The sequence below is a fragment of the Scyliorhinus canicula genome, chromosome 15, assembly GCF_902713615.1.
Source record: "Scyliorhinus canicula chromosome 15, sScyCan1.1, whole genome shotgun sequence".
NCBI classification, from domain to species: domain Eukaryota; kingdom Metazoa; phylum Chordata; class Chondrichthyes; order Carcharhiniformes; family Scyliorhinidae; genus Scyliorhinus; species Scyliorhinus canicula.
Genome location: NC_052160.1, coordinates 27,463,840 through 27,483,072, shown reverse-complemented (window position 1 = coordinate 27,483,072; position 19,233 = coordinate 27,463,840). Strand labels below are relative to the sequence as shown.

Genomic DNA, 19,233 nt, shown 5'->3' with positions numbered 1-19,233 from the left:
TGAATATAGGCCCAGTCAAACCAATCTATCCTCGTAGGATAGTCCCGTCAACCCCAGTGAACCTTCGCTGCACTCCCTTTATGGCAAGTATATCCTTTCTTAGGTAGGGGGACCAAAATTGTAGCCATTGCTTTTTGTGCAAAGTACCTATAATTGGTGCCTTCTGGTTCTTGATCCTTTACCAGCAGGATAGGTTTCTCCCTATCTATTCTGTTTAAAAACCCCTCATGATTTTGAGCATCTATCTCAAATCTTCTCTTAATTTTAAGTAACAGAAAATGCTGGATAAACTCAGCAGGTTTGGCAGCATCTGTGGAGAGAGTGCACAGTTAATGTTTTGAGTCCATGTGACTTCTTAATCTTCTCCAATCTAATCAAAGTAACAGTGATCCAGAAAATCATGAGGTCAGTCTCCCCACAAAACTCACATCAGGGATTTCACTGGGTATGCTGTTCTCTTCCCTCTTGCGTTCTTCTTCTTCTTGCTCCAACTCTTTTATGCTTTCTTCCAGGACATTGGGCCAAAAGTCACCCTCAAAATAAGGCAACTCATTTGCACTGGTCAGCCGGTCCTCTGTCGCTTGTTTGAAGATATCCTGCCAGGAAAGTAAGAAGAAATAAACAAACACATGCAATTTCTTGGGCTACATGAAGCAAAGGAGCCTTTGTTTAATCTTGTACAAGTAGGGAAGATTGGTCAAGGAATGGCATAGAATTGAATAGTATGTTATTTCAATGGGCAGAAACATGTTACCTTCCACAACCAAATATATATTATTAAAGAAGATTAATTTGCCTCAAATCTAATTATCACTATTTTTTAGGAAGTCACCTCTGAATATGGGAAACTTTCCCTATATTTAAGATAAGCTTTTTTTCCCCAGTTTTTGATAAGTTACAGAAAGTTTCATGTTTCACTGTATTCAGAGTAATTTGTTGAGCTGTAAGTGCTAGCTGGATAACAAAGCATTTGTATGAGTCTTGTGCTAGTTATGAACGCCAATCAGATTAATTTGGCTGACTTCAAAAAATAATCTGCATTTAAAATCACTTGGTTTAGTGAGAGAGAGAATCGTTGGGCCAAATGGCCTTCTTCTGCACTCTATGAAATAGATAACTGATTGTTTGAATGAACTATTCTGTAATCAAGTTTAAGCAGGAGGAATTGAGCAGTGTATGGATATAAGGGACTATCAACAAACAAAGTTAGCCTTCTTAATTCATGGCCTCAAGGTCAATGCACAGGAAGTGATCTGAAACTGTTGGGAAAGTGTGTTGTAAAATGCTTGAATCATAACATACTGTAAAATTTTAACCTGGCAGAAAATTTCTCTTTTCATGCATCAATTAATATGATTTTCCATCCTGAACATTAAATACTTTAAAGCTACCTACCATACAACTGTATTATTATAAACCAGAGAAGAATTTAAGTTGTTACAGGCCTTGTGCAGTGCACTCTTATTAACAGGTGATGTAGTTTGCCCTGGCTCTTGGGTAAGATGGAGAACATACATGTGTCTGAAGGAACCATTCAGGTTATTACATATACAGATATTTTTGTAGTTTGAATGGATAGTATCAATTTGAGGCAATGGCGTAGTGGTATTGTCCATTGGACTGGTGATCCAGAGTACCCAGGGTAATACTCTGGGGACCCGGGTGTGAATCCCGCCATGGAAGATGGTGGTAATTGAATCCAATATCTGGAATTAAAAGTCTGATGATGAGGATAAAACAGTCGTTGATTGTCGTAAAAACACCAGCTGGTTCACTAATGCCCTTTGGGAAAGGTAATCGGCAGTCCTCAACTGGTGTGGCCTACATATGACTTCAGATCCACAGCAAAACCCCCATCGTGGATCCAATTAAAATTTCAGCGGCCGGCTCACTTTGATCCGGAGAGGGAAGCTGCTCTCTCACTGAAACAATCAGCCGGCCGCTGAAATTGACACTGCCCGCTGCTCTCTCCCTCCAATCCAACTTTTAAGTTTTAATGTTTCTGATTGGAGGGAGAGAGCAGCCGGCAGTGTCAATTTCTTTTTTTCCCCTCCGGCTTGCCCCCTCTCCCCCCACACCCTCCGGCTCGCCCCCTCCCCACACCCTCCGGCTCGCCCCCTCCCCCCCCCTCTCCTCCCCCGTCCCCCAACACCCGCAGGGCCCTCCTCTCTCCCCCAACACCCGCAGGTCCACCCTCTCTCCCCCACACCCCCAGGGGGGTGTCCCCCCACACCCCCAGGGGGGTCTCCCCCACACCCCCAGGGGGGTCTCCCCCACACCCGCCCCCCTCCTCTCCCCCCAACACCCGCCCCCCTCCTCTCCCCCCCAACACCCGCCCCCCTCCTCTCCCCCCCAACACCCGCCCCCCTCCTCTCCCCCCCCCAACACCCCCCCCCCTCCTCTCCCCCCCCCAACACCCGCCCCCCTCCTCTCCCCCCAACACCCGCCCCCCTCCTCTCCCCCCCAACACCCGCAGCCCCTCCTCTCCCCCCCCAACACCCGCAGCCCCTCCTCTCCCCCCCAACACCCGCAGCCCCTCCTCTCCCCCCCAACACCCGCCCCCTCTTCTCCCCCCCCCCCCCCCCCCACACCAACCTTGCTATCATGGATGACCCTATCAGGACCAAGGAGCTCCAAACAGCATCACTTAAGGGATCAATTCAGTGCAAAAACCTCGCCATCTTGCGATCCTCTTCTCCCCCCCCCCCCAAACACCCGCTCCCCCTCTTCTCCCCCCCCCAAACACCCGCCCCCCCTCTTCTCCCCCCCAACACCCGCCCCCCTCTTCTTCTCCCCCCCAACACCCGACCCCCTCCTCTCCTCCCCCAACACCCGCAGGTCCACCCTCTCTCCCCCACACCCCCAGGGGGTCTCCCCCACACCCCCAGGGGGGTCTCCCCCACACCCGCCCCCCCTCCTCTCCCCCCACCCGCCCCCCTCCTCTCCCCCCCCAACACCCGCCCCCCTCTTCTCTCCCCCCCCCCCCCCCCCCCCCCCCCCCCACACCAACCTTGCTGTCATGGATGACCCTATCAGGACCAAGGAGCTCCAAACAGCATCACTTAAGGGATCAATTCAGTGCAAAAACCTCGCCATCTTGCGATCCTCTCCCTCCCCCCCAAACACCCGCCCCCCCTCTTCTCCCCCCCCCCCAAACACCCGCCCCCCCTCTTCTCCCCCCCCACCTCTCCCCCCCCCCAACACCCCGCAGGGCCCTCCTCTCTCCCCCAACACCCGCAGGTCCACCCTCTCTCCCCCAACACCCGCAGGTCCACCCTCTCTCCCCCACACCCCTAGGGGGGTCTCCCCCACACCCCCAGGGGGGTCTCCCCCACACCGGCCCCCCCCCCCCCCCCGCCCAACACCCCCCCCAACACCCGCCCCCCCTCTTCTCCCCCCCAACACCCGCCCCCCCCTCAGCAGTGTCAATTTCAGCGGCCGGCTGATTATTTCAGTGAGAGCAGCTTCCCTCTCTGGATCAAAGTGAGCCGGCCGCTGAAATTGACACTGCCCGCTGCTCTCTTCCTCCAATCCAACTTTTAAGTTTTAATGTTTCTGATTGGAGGGAGAGAGCAGCAGGCAGTGTCAATTTCAGCGGCCGGCTCACTTTGATCCAGCGAGGGAAGCTGCTCTCACTGAAATAATCAGCCGGCCGCTGAAATTGACACAACTGACAGTTGGGGTCCATAATTCCCCCCCGCGGTATATCGCGAACCGCGGTATTGCGGAGCGCGGTATAACGGGGGACTACTGTATAGTCATATTCACATGTCCCAGACACGACCACCACCAGCAGAGGTGGTGGCACAGTCTGGAGGGAGTTGTCCTGGAAGTCTTCAACATTGACTCAAGACCCCATGAAATCTCATAGCTTCATGGGGCTTCTGCTGGTTACCACATCAGCTGATGAATCAGTACTCCACAATGTTGAATATCACTTGGTGCAAGCACAGAGGGTGGAAAGGGCACAGAATGTACTCTGGGTAGGGGGCTTCACCAAGAGTGGTTCCATAGCACCACTACTGACTAAGCTGGTCAAGTCTTAAACGACATAGCTCATAGACATAGCTCTGTGAAAGGTGGTGAGGGAACCAACAAGAGAGAAAAACATACTGGACCTCATCCTCACCAACCTGCCTGCTGCAGACGCATCGGTCCATGGCAGTATCGGTAGAATGACTACGGCTCAATGTCCCGTCTTCACATTGAGGATACCCTCCATTTCGTTGTGTGGCACTACCACCGTGCTAAATTGCAGATCTAGCAATTCAAGACTGGGCATCCATGAGGTGCTGTGGGCCATCAGTAGCAGCAGAGTTGTACTCAGCCACAATCTGTCACCTCATGGCCCGGCATATCTCACACTCTATCATTACCACCAAACATAAAGAAATGGGAGGTGTCAACCTGAATCTATAATACAGGACTACTTACATGCCGAACAACACAAGCAGCAAGTGATAGACAAAGCTAAGCGATCCCACAACCAAAAGATCAAATCTAAGTCTGTCCTGCCACATCCGCTTATGAATCGGCGTGGTCTTGATAGCAATAGGATGGATGTAGACAGGTAAGACCTTGGGGCAAGATGGGTTCCCTGTTGCGTTTTACAAGAAGTTTGGTAGACAGCTGGTGCTGTTATTATTGGGGATGTTTGAGGACTCGGTGACAAGAGGTTCCCTACCTGAGATGCTGGTGCATGCATCAATTTCACTTCTATCAAATAAAGGATAAGGACCCCGTGGAATGTGGGCCGTACCGCCCTATTTCATAGAATCACAGAATCTCCAGCACGGAGACAAGCCCATCGGCCCAAACTGGTCCATACCAACCAAAAGCCCCTCTAAGCTAACCCCATTTGCCTGCATTTGACCCATGTGTTTCCAAACCTTTCCTATCCATGTATCTGTCCAAGTGCTTTTTTACATTTTTACATTCTGTCAATGTCTCTGCCTCAACCACTTCCTCTGGCAGCTCATTCCACATACATACCATCCTCTGTGTAAAAAGGTTGCTCCTCAGGTTTCCATTAATTCTTTCCCCTTTTACCGTAAACCTTTGTCCTCTACTTCTCAATCCCCAACTCTGGGAAAAAGACTGAGTGCATTCACCCTATCCATGCCTCTCATGATCTTATATACCTCTAAGATCATCCCACAGTCTCCTACGCTCGAAAGAAAATGTCCTAGCCTATCCAATCTCTCACTATAACTCAGTCCCTTGTGTTATGGGCCAGGGTTTAGAGAACCCCAAAGTGTATCAAGGAGTTCACCTGACCCACAACTTTTAATAGATTGTGGTATGGGGAGCACACGGCCCACTCTACAGGTGTGGTACAGCAGAAATGGAAAAGTATTTTTAAAGCAGAATAATGTTTATTATATGAACTCAAGTTAACCTTTTTAAAACATACAGTGAACGTCTTAGCAACCATTAATTCAAATACAACCCCCAAAGACTACAACACTAAATAATCCTTTAAGCCTTCCTTTTAAAATCCATAAGACTTAAAACAAAACCTTGTACAGAAGCACCTCAGGTTTAAATTCACTACTGAGAACAGTTACCACATTGAAATCAGCAAATGGACACTCATAAGCTTGCAGAGATTTACACACATCCTGCTGTGATTGCAGCTTCTCCAAAACTAAAATGAAACCAAACCCACCCTGCAGCAAAAAGCCTAAAGCGAAAGTAAAAGGCTGACGAACAGCCCAGCTCCACCCACTCTGACATCACTGCAGTAATAAACACCCATTTCTTAAAGGAACTCTCACGACAGATATTTATATACACACCCATTTATAAACACCCATTTCATAAAGGTACTCTCAAATGACACTCGAGTCCTGGCAACAGCCTTGTAAATCTCTTCTGCATTCTCTCCAGTTTAATAACATCTTTCCGATAGCAAGGCAACCAAAACTGAACACAATACTCCAGGTGCAGCCTCACCAAAGTCCTGTACAACTGCAACATAACTTCCCAACTTCTACTGATGAAGGCTAGCATGCAAAAAGCCTTCTTCACTGCCCTATCTACATTTAGAGAACCGTGCACCTGAACTCCAAGGTCCCTCTGTTCCACGATACTCCCTAAGGTCCTACCATTCACCGTGAAAGTCATACCTTGATTTGCCTTTCCAAAATTTCATTTCATTTCATTTCAAAATGCAACACCTCACACTTATCTGTATTGAATTCCATTTGCCATTTCTTGGACCACTTCTCCAGCTGATCAAGATCCTGCTGCAATTTTTTGATAACCTTCCTCACTGGCTACAATACCACCTATTTTAGTGTAATCTGCAAACTTACTGATCATGTCTTGTACATTCTCATCAAAATCATTGATATAGATAACAAACAGCAATGGGCCCAGCACTGACCCCTGAGGCACACTGCTAGTTACAGACCTCCAGTCCCAACAAGCATCCTTCCACCATTACCAAGTGCTTCCTTACCATCAAGTCAATTCCAATTTGCCAGCTCTCCTTGGATTCCATGTGATCTAACCTTCCAGAGCAGCCTACCAGCCTACCATAGAACATAGAACTGTACAGCACAGGCCCTTCGGCCACGATGTTGGGTCGACCATTTATCCTAACTTACACCCCTTCAATTTACTGCTGTCCATGTGCCTGTCCAAAAGTCGCTGAAATGTCTCTAATGCTCTGACTCCACCACCTCCATTGGCAGTGCATTCCACACCCCCATCACTCTCTGTGTAACAACCCTACCTCTGACATCTCCCTGATCTTTTCCTCCAATCATCTTAAAATTATGTCCCCTCGCGACAGCCATTCCAGCCCTGGGGAAAAGTCTCTGGCTATCCACGCTATTCATACCTCTCATCATCTTGTACACCTTTATCAAGTCACCTCTCTCAACCTTTCTTCATAAGACATGCCTCCAGTTCAGGCAGCATTCTGGTAAATCTCCTTTGCACCCTCTCCAAAGCATCCACATCCTTCCTATGAGGCGACCAGAATTGGACACAATATTCCAGGTGTGGTCTAACCAGGGTTTTATAAAGCTGCAGCAAAAGCTTGCGGCTCTTAAACTCAATCCCCCTGTTAATGAAAGCCAACGTTATGCATTCTATCAACCTGTGTGGCAACTTTAAGGGATCTATGTACGTGGACCCCAAGATCCCTCTGTTCTTCCATACTTATAAGAATCCTGCCTTTAACCTTGCATTCAGCATTCAAATTCGACTTTCCAAAATGAATCACTTCACATTTATCTAGAACATAGAACATACAGTGCAGGAGGCCATTCGGCCCTTCAAGTCTGCACTGAACCACTTAAGCCCTCACTTCCACCCTATTCACGTAACCCAATAACCCCTTGGACACTAAGGGCAATTTAGCATGTCCAATTCACCTAACCTGTATGTCTTCGGACTGTGGGAGGAAACTGGAGGAAACCCATGCATACGGGGAGAACGTGCAGACTCCGCATAGACAGTGACCCAGTGGGGAATTGAACCTGGGACCCTGGCGCTGTGAAGCCACAGTGCTCGCCACTTGTACTACCATGCTGCCATCTAGGTTGAACTCCATCTGCCACTTCTCAGCCCAGTTCTGCATCCTGTCAATGTCCTGTTGTAACCTCGACACAGGAGTCTGCACGTCCTCCCCCTGTGTGCGTGGGTTTCCTCCGGGTGCTCCGGTTTCCTCCCACAGTCCAAAGATGTGCGGGTTAGGTGGATTGGCCATGCTAAATTGCCCGTAGTGTCCTAATAAAAAAAAGTAAGGTTAAGGGGGGGGTTGTTGGGTTACGGGTATAGGGTGGATACGTGGGTTTGAGTAGGGTGATCATGGCTCGGCACAACATTGAGGGCTGAAGGGCCTGTTCTGTGCTGTACTGTTCTATGTTCTATCTCCAACTCCACCAATCTTTGTGTCATCGACAAACTTACTAACCCACCATTCCACTTCCTCATTCAAGTCATTTATGAAAAGCACAAAGAGCAGAGGTCCCAGGGTAGAGCCCTGCGGGATACCACTGGTCACCAACCTCCAGATGGAATACTTTCCATTCACTACCACTCGCTGTCTTCTTTCGGCCACCCAATTCTGTATCCAGACAGCCAAATTTACCTGTATCCCATGCCCCCTAACTTTCTGAATGAGACTTCCATGGGCAACCTTATCAAATGCCTTACTGAAATCCATATACACCACATCCACTGCCCGACCTTCATCAGTGTGTCTCGTCAGATCCTCAAAGAATTCAATGAGGCTTGTGAGGCATGACCTGCCCCTCACAAAGCTGTGCTGACTATCTTTAATCAAACTATGTTTTTCTAAATAATAGTAAATACCATGTGAAACTGGACCAAAGGTCTTACTGAAGTCCATATGGACTACGTCTATCGCCCTGTCCTCATCAACCTTCCTGGTCACACCATCAAAGAACTGTTAACAAATTTGTATGTCATGATTCTCCCATGGACAAAGCCGTGTTGACTACTCCTAATCAAACCCATCTTACCAAATGCCTGTATATCTTATCCCTCAGAATTCTCTCTAGTAACTTACCCACCACAGATGTTAGGCTTACTGGTCTATAATTCCCAGGTTTTTCTATGCAACCCTTCCTAAATAAGGGCACATTTGCTACTCTCCAGTCTTCTGGTACCTCACCCGCGGCTAACGATAATGCAAATATCTCAGCCAGGGCACCTGCAATTTCTTCTCTAGTCTCACACAGTGTTCTTGGTCAGGGCCAGGAGATTTATCCACTGTCATACATTTAAAAAAAACATTTTATTAAGGCATTTATGATTTTATGATAACAAAAAATACAAATGTAAACATAGTTCAGAGCATAAACTAAACTAAACTAACCCCCCCACCCCCCATTGTATCTGCTAACAGTTTTGTTTTCCCTGGAGAAGGCTGCTACCTCCAGACGAACCCTAACATTGAGCCTCTCAGGGCAAATTAAATTTTCTCACCCAGCCATGTCGCTAACCCATATCCCCGATTTCGGGGGCTTCGAGTCATTCCACGATAATAGGATCTGTCTCCGGGCTACCAAGGAGGCAAAGGCCAAAACGTCAGCCTCTCTCGCCACCTGGATCGTACGACACTCCAAAGATCGCCATCTCTGGACTCGGGGCCACCCTTGTTTTTAGCACTGTGGACATGACGTCGGCAAATCCATGCCAGAAGCCCAAGCTTCGGATATGCCCAAAACATGTGGACATCATTTGCGGGCCCTCCAGCACTTGTCCTCACTGTCATACATTTTTTTTTTTATTAATAAACAATTTTATTGAGGTAGTTTTTGGCTTTATAAACAGTTACAGACATCATCAGAAAGGGAGCAAAAAAGGCAAAAATGTGCAAACATCCACGTACTTTCAATACTTCCATCGTAACATATTGCACAAGCCCGCTCCCCTCCCACCGGTACTACCCGCCATATTTTCCTTCCTACTCTACTCTACCCCCCACCCCCCTGCTGACGCTCACTCTCCCGCAAAGAAGTCAATAAATGGTTGCCACCTCCGGGTGAACCCCTGCACAGATCCCCTCAAGGCGAACTTAATTTTTTCCATCCCCAGGAAACTCGACATGTCCGCAAGCCACCACTCGGTCTTCGGGGGCTTTGAGTCCCTCCACGCCAATAATATTCGTCGCCGGGCTATCAGGGAAGCAAAGGCCAGCACATCGGCCTCTTTCTCCCCCTGGACGCCCGGGTCTTTCGAAACCCCAAAAATTGCCACCCCTGGACTCATCACCACCCTTGTTTTTAGCACCTGGGACATGACCCCCGCAAATCCCTCCCAGTACCCCCTCAGCTCAGGGCATGCCCAAAACATGTGAACATGGTTCGCTGGTCCTCCCGCGCACCTAGCGCATTTGTCCTCTATCCCGAAAAATTTGCTCATCCGAGCCACCGTCATATGGGCCCGGTGAACGACCTTAAATTGGATCAGCCCAAGCCTAGCACATGTCGCGGTCGAGTTTACCCTACTCAGGGCCTCTGCCCACAGCCCATCCTCCATTTCCCCGCCTATCTCCTCCTCCCATTTAAGTTTCAGTTCCTCTGTCTGGGACCCTTCCTCCCTCATGAGCACCTTAGATATACCCGAGACTCTGCCCTCCCCTTCTTCCCTCCTAGAGACTATTCTGTCGAGGATCCCCATTGGCGGGAGGCGCGGGAAAGATGGGACCTGTCTACGAACAAAGTCCCGAAACTGTAAGTATCTAAAATCATTTCCCCTTACCAACCCAAATTTCTCCTCCAAGCTCCTCAAACTCGCGAAGCTCCCTTCCAGGAACATATCACCCACCCTTCCCGCCCCTGCTCGCCGCCATACTCGGAACCCCCCATCCACACTGCTGGGGGCAAACCGATGGTTGTCGCAGATTGGCACCCAGACAGACGCCCCCATCTCCCCCACATGCCTCCTCCACTGGCCCCATATCCGCAGGGTCGCCACCACTACCGGGCTGGTGGTGTACTTGGCCGGCGGCAGCGGTAGAGGAGCCGTGACCAGGGCTTCCAAACTGGAGCCCCTGCACAAAGCCGCCTCCACCCGCTTCCAAATAGACCCCGTACCCACCATCCACTTCCTTATCATAGCGATGTTGGCCGCCCAGTAATAATTGACCAGACTCGGCAAAGCCAGCCCTCCCTCGCTGCGGTTCCTCTCCAACATCGCCTTCTTTCTGTCATACATTTTAATACATCCATCACCTCCGCTACTGTAATGCAAATTGTCCCCAATATATCGCACTAACCTTCCCAGGTTCCCAAGTCTTCATGGCTTTCTCCACGGTAAACAGAGGAGAAATATTCATTGAGCCCTTGCCCATCTCCTGCGGTTCCACACGTGTCCACTTTGGTCCTTGATGGGTCCCTAATTCTCTCTCTAGTTATTCTTTTTCCTTTAATATACTTAAATAATCCCTTTGGATTCACCTTAATCCTTTCAGTCAAAGTTACCTCTTTTTTGCCCTCCTAATTTCCTTCTCAAGTATACTCCTGTATCCCCTGTACACCTCCAGGGAATCCCTTGATTCCAGCTGCATGTACCTGATCCATGTCTTCTTCTTTTCCCTGGCCAAAACCTCAACATGTTTCATCATCCAGGGTTCTCTACTCCTGCCAGCCTTGCCCTTTACCCTGAGAAAAAGATATAGACACTGAACTCTAGCTACTTCACTTTTAAAGGCCTCCCACTTGCCGAGGTCCCTTTGCCCTCAAACAAGCTTCAATGACTACCGCCCGGTGGCCCTGACGTCAGTTGTAATGAAGTGCTTCGAGAGGCTGATCATGAAGCGCATCACCTCCATACTCCCGGAACGCCTTGACCCACTTCAATTCGCATACCGTCGCAACCGGTCCACATCAGACGCCATTTCCCTGGCCCTACACTCATCCCTAGAGCATCTCGAAAACAAGGACTCCTACATCAGACTCCTATTTATTGACTACAGCTCCGCCTTCAACACCATAATCCCAGCCAAGCTCATATCAAAGCTCCAAAACCTAGGACTTGGCTCTCCACTCTGCAACTGGATCCTTGACTTTCTGACCAACAGACCACAGTCAGTAAGAATGAACACCAACACCTCCTCCACAATAGTCCTCAATACCGGTGCCCCGCAAGGCTGCGTACTTAGCCCCCTACTCTACTCCCTGTACACACACGACTGCATGGCAAAACTTGGTTACAACTCCATCTACAAGTTTGCTGACGATACGACCATAGTGGGCTGGATCTCGAATAACGATGAGTCCGAATACAGGAGGGAGATAGAGAACCCAGTGGAGTGGTGTAACGACAACAATCTCTCCCTCAATGCCAGCAAAACTAAAGAGCTGGTCATCGACTTCAGGAAGCAAAGTACTGTACACACCCCTGTCAGCATCAACGGAGCCGAGGTGGAGATGGTTAGCAGTTTCAAATTCCTAGGGGTGCAAATCACCAAAAATCTATCCCGGTCCACTCACGTCGACGCTATCACCAAGAAAGCACAACAGCGCCTATACTTCCTCAGGAAACTAAGGAAATTCGGCATGTCCACATTAACCCTTACCAACTTTTACAGATGCACTATAGAAAGCAACCTATCGGGCTGCATCACAGCCTGGTATGGCAACTGCTCGGCCCAGGACCGCGAGGAACTTCAGAGAGTCGTGAATACCGCCCAGTCCATCACACGAACCTGCCTTCCATCCATTGATTCCATCTACACCTCCCGCTGCCGGGGGAAAGCGGGCAGCATAATCAAGGATCCCTCCCACCCAGTTTACTCACTTTTCCAACTTCTTCCATCGGGCAGGAGATTCAGAAGTCTGAGAACACGCACAAACAGACTCAAAACAGCTTCTTCCCCACTGTCACCAGACTCCTAAATGACCCTCTTATTGACTGACCTCATTAACACTACACCCTGTATGCTTCAAACGATGCCAATGCTTATGTAGTTACATTGTATATCTTGTGTTGCCCTATTATGTATTCTCATGTATTTTCTTGAATTTTGTTTAATTCCCTTTTCTTCCATGCACTTGCCCTGCCCTATTTCCCAAGACTAGGTCAAGTTTTGCCCTTTCCCGAGTAGGCCCCTGAACACACTTAACAAATTCCACCCATCTAAGCCCTTAACACTATGGCAGTCCCAGACTATGTTAGGAAAATTAAAACTCCTACTACGACAACCTGACTACTTCTGCAAGTTTCCCAAATCACTCTGCATATTTGTTCTTCTAATTCCCGTTGACTATTTGGGAGACTATAGTACAACCCCAATAAGGTCGCCATCTCCATCTTATTTCCACCCACAAAGCCTCGCTGGATGATCCCTCGATTATTTCATCACTGACTACTGCCGTGAAACTCCCTTTAATCAAAAATACAACTCCCCTCCTCTCTTTCCTCCACCTCTGTCCGCCTAAAGCATCTGTACCCTCGAACATTAAACTACCAGTCTTGTCCCTCCCATGGCCTTGTTTCAGTTATGGCTATAATAACCCTGTCCCACGAACCTATCCATGCCCCGAGTTCATCAGCCTTACTGGGAAGCCCGCTTGCGTGGAAATAGATACAATTTAACCCAACACGTTTTCCCTGATGTTCTCCTGCCTATCTTATCTATTCAACTTGCCGTTGCTGAGTATGCATCTCCTTTCAGCCACTAATTTGTTTCCCTGCTGAAGATCCCACCCTCCTGCCAATCTAGTTTAATCCCACCTTGTAAGCACTAGCATAACTGCTCCACATGGTATTGGTCCCTCTCCAGTTCAGATGCAACCAGTCCCTCTTAAACAGGTCACCGCTACCCCAGAAAAAATCCCAATGATCTAAGAATCTGAATCCCTGCCCCCTGTACCAATTCTTTAGACACGCATTCATATGCCGGTTCTTATCTCATCTTCTGTTCTTATCCTCAGTAGCACGTGGTACTGGAAGTAATCCAAAAATTACCACCCTCTAGGTCCTGCTTCTTAACCTCTATCTCTCTATAATCACTCCTTAGTACCTCATCCCTATTTCTATTTACATAATTTCGCTACTTAATATCGACGCCAAGATAACTAACCAAGGTGTTACCACTGAGGCCGGAACCATGTCTTCCTCAGGTTATTGGGGAAGATCAGACAGGTTTTGTCAAAGGCCGGTAATTGTCATCTAATATGTGCCAATTGCTAAATGTGGTGCTTTCCCTGTCTAAGGGGCCTGATCCAGAGATGATTGTTGCATTAGATGCCAAGAAGGCATTCAATAGGGTAGAATAGGAGTATCTTTTTGCGGTCTTGGAGAGATTCGGGTTGCGGCACAAGTTTGTGTCTTCAGTACAGCTGTTGTACAAGGCACAAACAGCTAGTGTCTGCACCAATCCCATGAGCTCAGAGTACTTCCACTTCCCGTACCAGCCTCCCTGAACAGGTGCCGGAATGTGACGACTAGGGGCTTTTCACAGTAACTTCATTTGAAGTCTACTTGTGACAATAAGCGATTTTAATTTCATTTCATTTCATTAAATAGGGGAACGAGGCATTATATGTCCTCTCTCTTGGCTGCACTGGGGATGGGGCCTTTGGCCTTGCCCTGTGGGCTTCAGATACGTGGAGGGGGATAGTGAGGGAAGGGGTGTCCCTGTATGCTGCCGATCTCTTACTTTATGTGACGGACCCGGCCCACATCGTGGGCGATATAATGGAGCTGCTGAGCAGCGTTGGCTCTTTTTAATGCGACAAGCTAAACTTGGAAAAACGCGAGCGTTTTCCAGTAAACCCCTCGGGGAAGGGAGTTAATCTGGGGATGCTACCTTTTTGAAAGTCTGGTTCCAGCTTTAGGTACCTGGAATCCCAATAGCCCGGGATTGGGCCTGTCTCCATAAACTGAACTGTGTGAGTTTGTTAGGCAGGGTCAAGACCGATTTGCAAAGGTGGGATAGTCTTCCTCCGTCTTTGGCGGGCAGGGTCCAGTCAATTAAAAAGAATATTTTCCCAAGATTTTTGTTCTTGTTCCAGAGTTTGCTGGTCTTTATACCTAAATCCTTTTTTGGGGGAGCCGAAAAGTTGATTATGTCCTTTATACGGGCGGGCAAGTCTGTAGGCCAGTCCTTCAAGGGATAGACAGCCAGGGGGCTTGTCGTTGCCGAAGCTGATATTTTAAGATTGGGCAGCTAATGCGGAAGTGTTGGGTTGGTGTAGTAATAAAGAAGCCATGGGAGTGTAGATGGAATCGAAGTTGTGTATTGGGTTTGGTCTGTGGGCATTAACAATGTTGCTGGAGCGATGCAAGGCTAGGTGGGAGGAGGAGTTAGAACATAGAACATAGAACAGTACAGCACAGAACAGGCCCTTCGGCCCTCAATGTTGTGCCGAGCCATGATCACCCTACTCAAACCCACGTATCCACCCTATACCCGTAACCCAACCAGCCCCCCTTAACCTTACTTTTATTAGGACACTACGGGCAATTTAGCATGGCCAATCCACCTAACCCGCACATCTTTGGACTGTGGGAGGAAACCGGAGCACCCGGAGGAAACCCACGCACACAGGGGGAGGACGTGCAGACTCCACACAGACAGTGACCCAGCCGGGAATCGAACCTGGGACCCTGGAGCTGTGAAGCATTTATGCTAACCACCATGCTACCCTGCTGCCCCAATTTAGGACCAGTATTATGTGGCGAGTTGTGGAGTGAGGCCCCGAGCAGGGTGAACATCACGTCCTTGTGTGCAAGACATGGTTTAATCCAACTCAAAGTAGTTTTTGGGTGCACCTGACTAAATTCAGAATGAGCCGCTTCTTTGCAGAGGTGGAAGACAAGTATGAGCCCTGTTCAAGATATCTAGCTAACCAGGCCCACATGTTCTGGCCTTGCCCCAAGCTTGTGGGTTTCTGGGTCTCCCTTCTTTAGCATAATGTCGGCGATTCTAAAATTTTGTGAGCTGGAGCCCTGTCCCTTACTGGCCATATTTGAGGCTTCAGACCTGCTGGAGCTGCAGACGGGCATGGGGGCCGATGTCTTGGTCTTTGCCTCACTGATTGCCTGGAGGCCAGTTTCTCCGCCCAGTGCCTCAGTGTGGATAGGAGATCTGATGGAGTTCCCATACCTCGAGAAAGTAAAGTACACCACGAGGGGAGTAATTGAGGGGTTTTATCAAAGATGGCAGCTGCTTATTCTTTATTTCAAGGAATTGATCACTGCTAGTTGCTAAGAGGGGGGGGGGGGGGGGGGGGGGGGGGGGGGAGAAATGGTTCCGTGAGGAGTTAGACTAGGTTTTTGGGTTTTATATTTGTAATTGTGTCTTATCCTGTTCTGTTATTTTGTATTATATAAATGAAAAATATGAATTAAAATATTTTTAAAGAATCTCTGGAGGTGGAGGCTCCACAAATATCCTCATCCTCAATGACGGAGGAGACCAGCACATCAGTGCAAAGGAAAAGGTGAAGGTGACCAAATCCGAGTGGATGATCCATCACAGTCTCCTCCAGTGGCCTCTAGCATTACAGATGCCACTCTTCAGCCAATTCGATTCATCCCATGTGACATCAAGAAATGACTGAAGACATTGGATACTGCAAAGGCTATGGGCCCTGACAACATTCCGGCAATAGTACTGAAGACTCGTGCTCCAGAACCTACCGTGCCCCTAGCCAAGCTGTTCCAGTACAGTTACAACACTGGTTTCTACCTGGTCATGTAGAAACTTTCCCAGGTCCGTCTTGGACACAAAATGCAGGATAAATCCAATCCGGTCAATCACCATCCTATCAGTCTACTGTCAATCTTCAGTAAAATGATGGAAGGGGTCACCGACAAGCCAATCATGCAGCACTTAATTCGCAATAACGTGCTCACTGACGCTCAATTTGGGTTCCACCAGGGTCACTCGGCTCCTGACCTCCTTACAGCCATGGTTCACACATGGACAAAAGAGCTGAACTGCAGAGGTGAGGTGAGAGTGACTGCCCTTGACATCAAGGCATAATTAAATATGGCAATACTGGAGTCAAGGGGAATTAGGGGGAAAACTCTCCATTGGTTGAAATCGTACCGAGCACAAAGGAAAATGGTTTTGGTAGTTGGAGGTCAGTCGTTTCAGTCCCGAGAGGAGTTCCTCAGGGTAGTGTCCTGGGCCCAACCATCTTCAGCTGCTTCATCAATGACCTTCCGCCAACATAAGGTCAGATGTGGGGATATTTGCTGATGAATGCACATTGCTCAGCACCATTTGCGACTCCTGAGAGACAAAAGCAGTTCACATGCAAAAGCAGCAAGACCTGGACAAGCCAGGCTTGGGCTGACAAATGGCAACATTCATTCCACACAAGTGTCAGGCAAAAACCATCTCCAATAAGAGAGAATCAAACCATTGACCGTTGGCGGTTACCACTGAGCAGAAACTGTGATAGCCATTAAAATACTGTGACTACAACAAGAGCAGGTCAGAGGTTTGAAATCCTGTGGCTAGTAACTCACCTCCTGACTCTGTCCGCCTGCCCACCAGCTGCAACTCTCCACTTGCCTGGATGAGTGCAGCTCCAACAACATTCAAGAAGCTCAACACCATCCAGGAAAAAACAGCCTGCTTGATTGGCACCATTTCCACAAACATTCACTCCCTCCATCACCAACACACAGTAGCAGCAGCGTGTGCCATCTACACGATGCACGAGGGACCTGTTTGTGGATGGGAGGTTCGCGAGCCTGGGTGAGTTAGAGGGGTAGTTTGGGCTCCCCCCAGGGAACATGTTTAGGTACATGCAGGTTAGGGCGTTTGCCAGGCGGCAGGTGGAGGGGTTCCATCTGCTGCCCCCACGTGGGGTACGGGGCAGGGTGCTCTCCGGGGTGTGGGTTGGAGGGGGGAGGATTTTGGACGTGTACCACGTCATGCAGGAGGTGGATGAGGCCTCGGTGGAGGAGCTGAAGGGTAAATGGGAGGAGGAGCTGGGCGAGGAGATTGAGGAGGGGACGTGGACGGATGCCCTGGAAAGAGTGAATTCCTCCTCTTCCTGTGCGAGGCTTAGCCTCATACAGTTCAAGGTGCCGCACAGGGCCCACATGACTGGGACGAGGATGAGTAGGTTTTTCGGGGGCGAAGACAGGTGTGGTAGGTGCTCGGGGAGCCCAGCAAACCACGCCCATATGTTCTGGGCATGCCCAGCGCTGGGGGAGTTTTGGAAGGGGGTAGCAAGGAGGGTGTCGAGGGTGGTAGGATCCAGGGTCAAGCCAGGCTGGGGACTCGCAATTTTTGGGGTTGCGGTGGAGCCGGGAGTGCAGGAGGCGAAAGAGGCCGGTGTTCTGGCCTTTGCGTCCCTAGTAGCCCGGCGCAGGATCTTGCTTCAATGGAAGGATGCAAGGCCCCCAAGCGTGGAGGCCTGGATCAATGATATGGCGGGGTTCATCAAGTTGGAGAAGGTGAAATTTGCCCTGAGGGGATCAGTACAGGGGTTCTTTAGGCGGTGACAGCCTTTCCTGGACTTCCTGGCAGAACCGGGGGGGGGGGGGGGGGGTTTGTTTCGGGGGAAGGGAGAAATGTGTATATGTGTTTACTGGATATGCCTGGTGTTTATCTATCTCTCCTTTTTGTAGTTACTGTGGGGGGGCCTTTAGTTTTGGGGGTTAATGTGTTTTTCTTTTTGTTGTTGTTAATATTGTTTTCTTGTTGTTATTTTCTGTTTTGGATATGTTTTTGAAAATCTTAATAAAAATTATTATTTTTTTAAATCTACACGATGCACTGCAGGAACTCATCAAAGCTCCTGAGGCAGCACCTTCCAAACCCACGACTACTACCATCCAGAAGGACAAGGGCAGCAGATACATGAGAACACCATTATCTAGATGCTGCAAAGTCACTCACCACCTAGACTTGGAAATGTATCATCGTTCGTTCACTGTTGCTGGGTCAAAATCCTGGAACTCCCTCCCTAATAGCATTGTGGGTGTACCTACACCACATGGACTGGGTGGTTCAAGAAGGCAGCTCACCACCACCTTCTCAAGTAAAATTAGGAATGGGCAACAAATGCTGGCCTATCCAGCAAAGCCCACATCCCGTAAAAATGAATTTACAAACAGATAAAAGGCGGTTTCTAACTCGAGTTACTTTTTACAAGAGACTTGGGAGGTGGAACATTTCAACAATTGATGACTGTAAGATTAACATGAAGTCAGAAGCGTGTACCTTCAAACACTGCATTACATAAATGGGCAGTAGTCAGCATTACAAATTAATATCAAACTGAATTGAATGAATTACATTGGGAAATGCATAAAATCTTAATTTTAAAGCAAACGTTAGGAAGATAACAGAATTTCAGAATATACCTTATAATCATGTATGATTCGCTCTGCGAAAGCTTTATCCAACATCTTCTTATACCATTCCTGTAATCGTTTGGGTTTAGGGATCTTCTGATCTGCTGGGTGGCAGTGGAAGATGTAATCATCACCTTCACTGGGAGGGCATGCCCAGATATGGCCCTGTGTAAAGCTGTGGGAAACAGAGAACATAGTGAAATGCATTTTTCAGAGACTATTATAGCGCAGATCTAAATCGCATAAGGAACGGGCAAGTAGATGTACTGATTCCAGTTTAAATATAAACTGATCAAAAAAAACATAAATAACACAGAAGCAAACTACTGTGGATGCTGGAAAAACAGAAAATAGTGTAAATACAAAGCAAGTCTGGCAACATCTGTGGAGAGAGAAACAGAGTTAATGGTTCAGCTTGATGAC

General features: G+C 48.6%; 1 protein-coding gene across 6 annotated transcripts in view; it reads right to left on the bottom strand.

The window, feature by feature from the left end:
* Positions 1–19,233, bottom strand: part of LOC119978481 (CREB-binding protein-like) — a 218,298-nt gene that overhangs the window by 23,572 nt on the left and 175,493 nt on the right. For all 6 annotated transcript variants that reach the window (XM_038820142.1, XM_038820144.1, XM_038820146.1 and 3 more), the window contains 2 exons: positions 18,820–18,985; positions 429–596 (listed from right to left, as the gene is read on the bottom strand). In XM_038820142.1, coding sequence (XP_038676070.1) covers positions 429–596; positions 18,820–18,985 — 334 coding nt within the window. The remainder of the gene's footprint in view (positions 1–428; positions 597–18,819; positions 18,986–19,233) is intronic.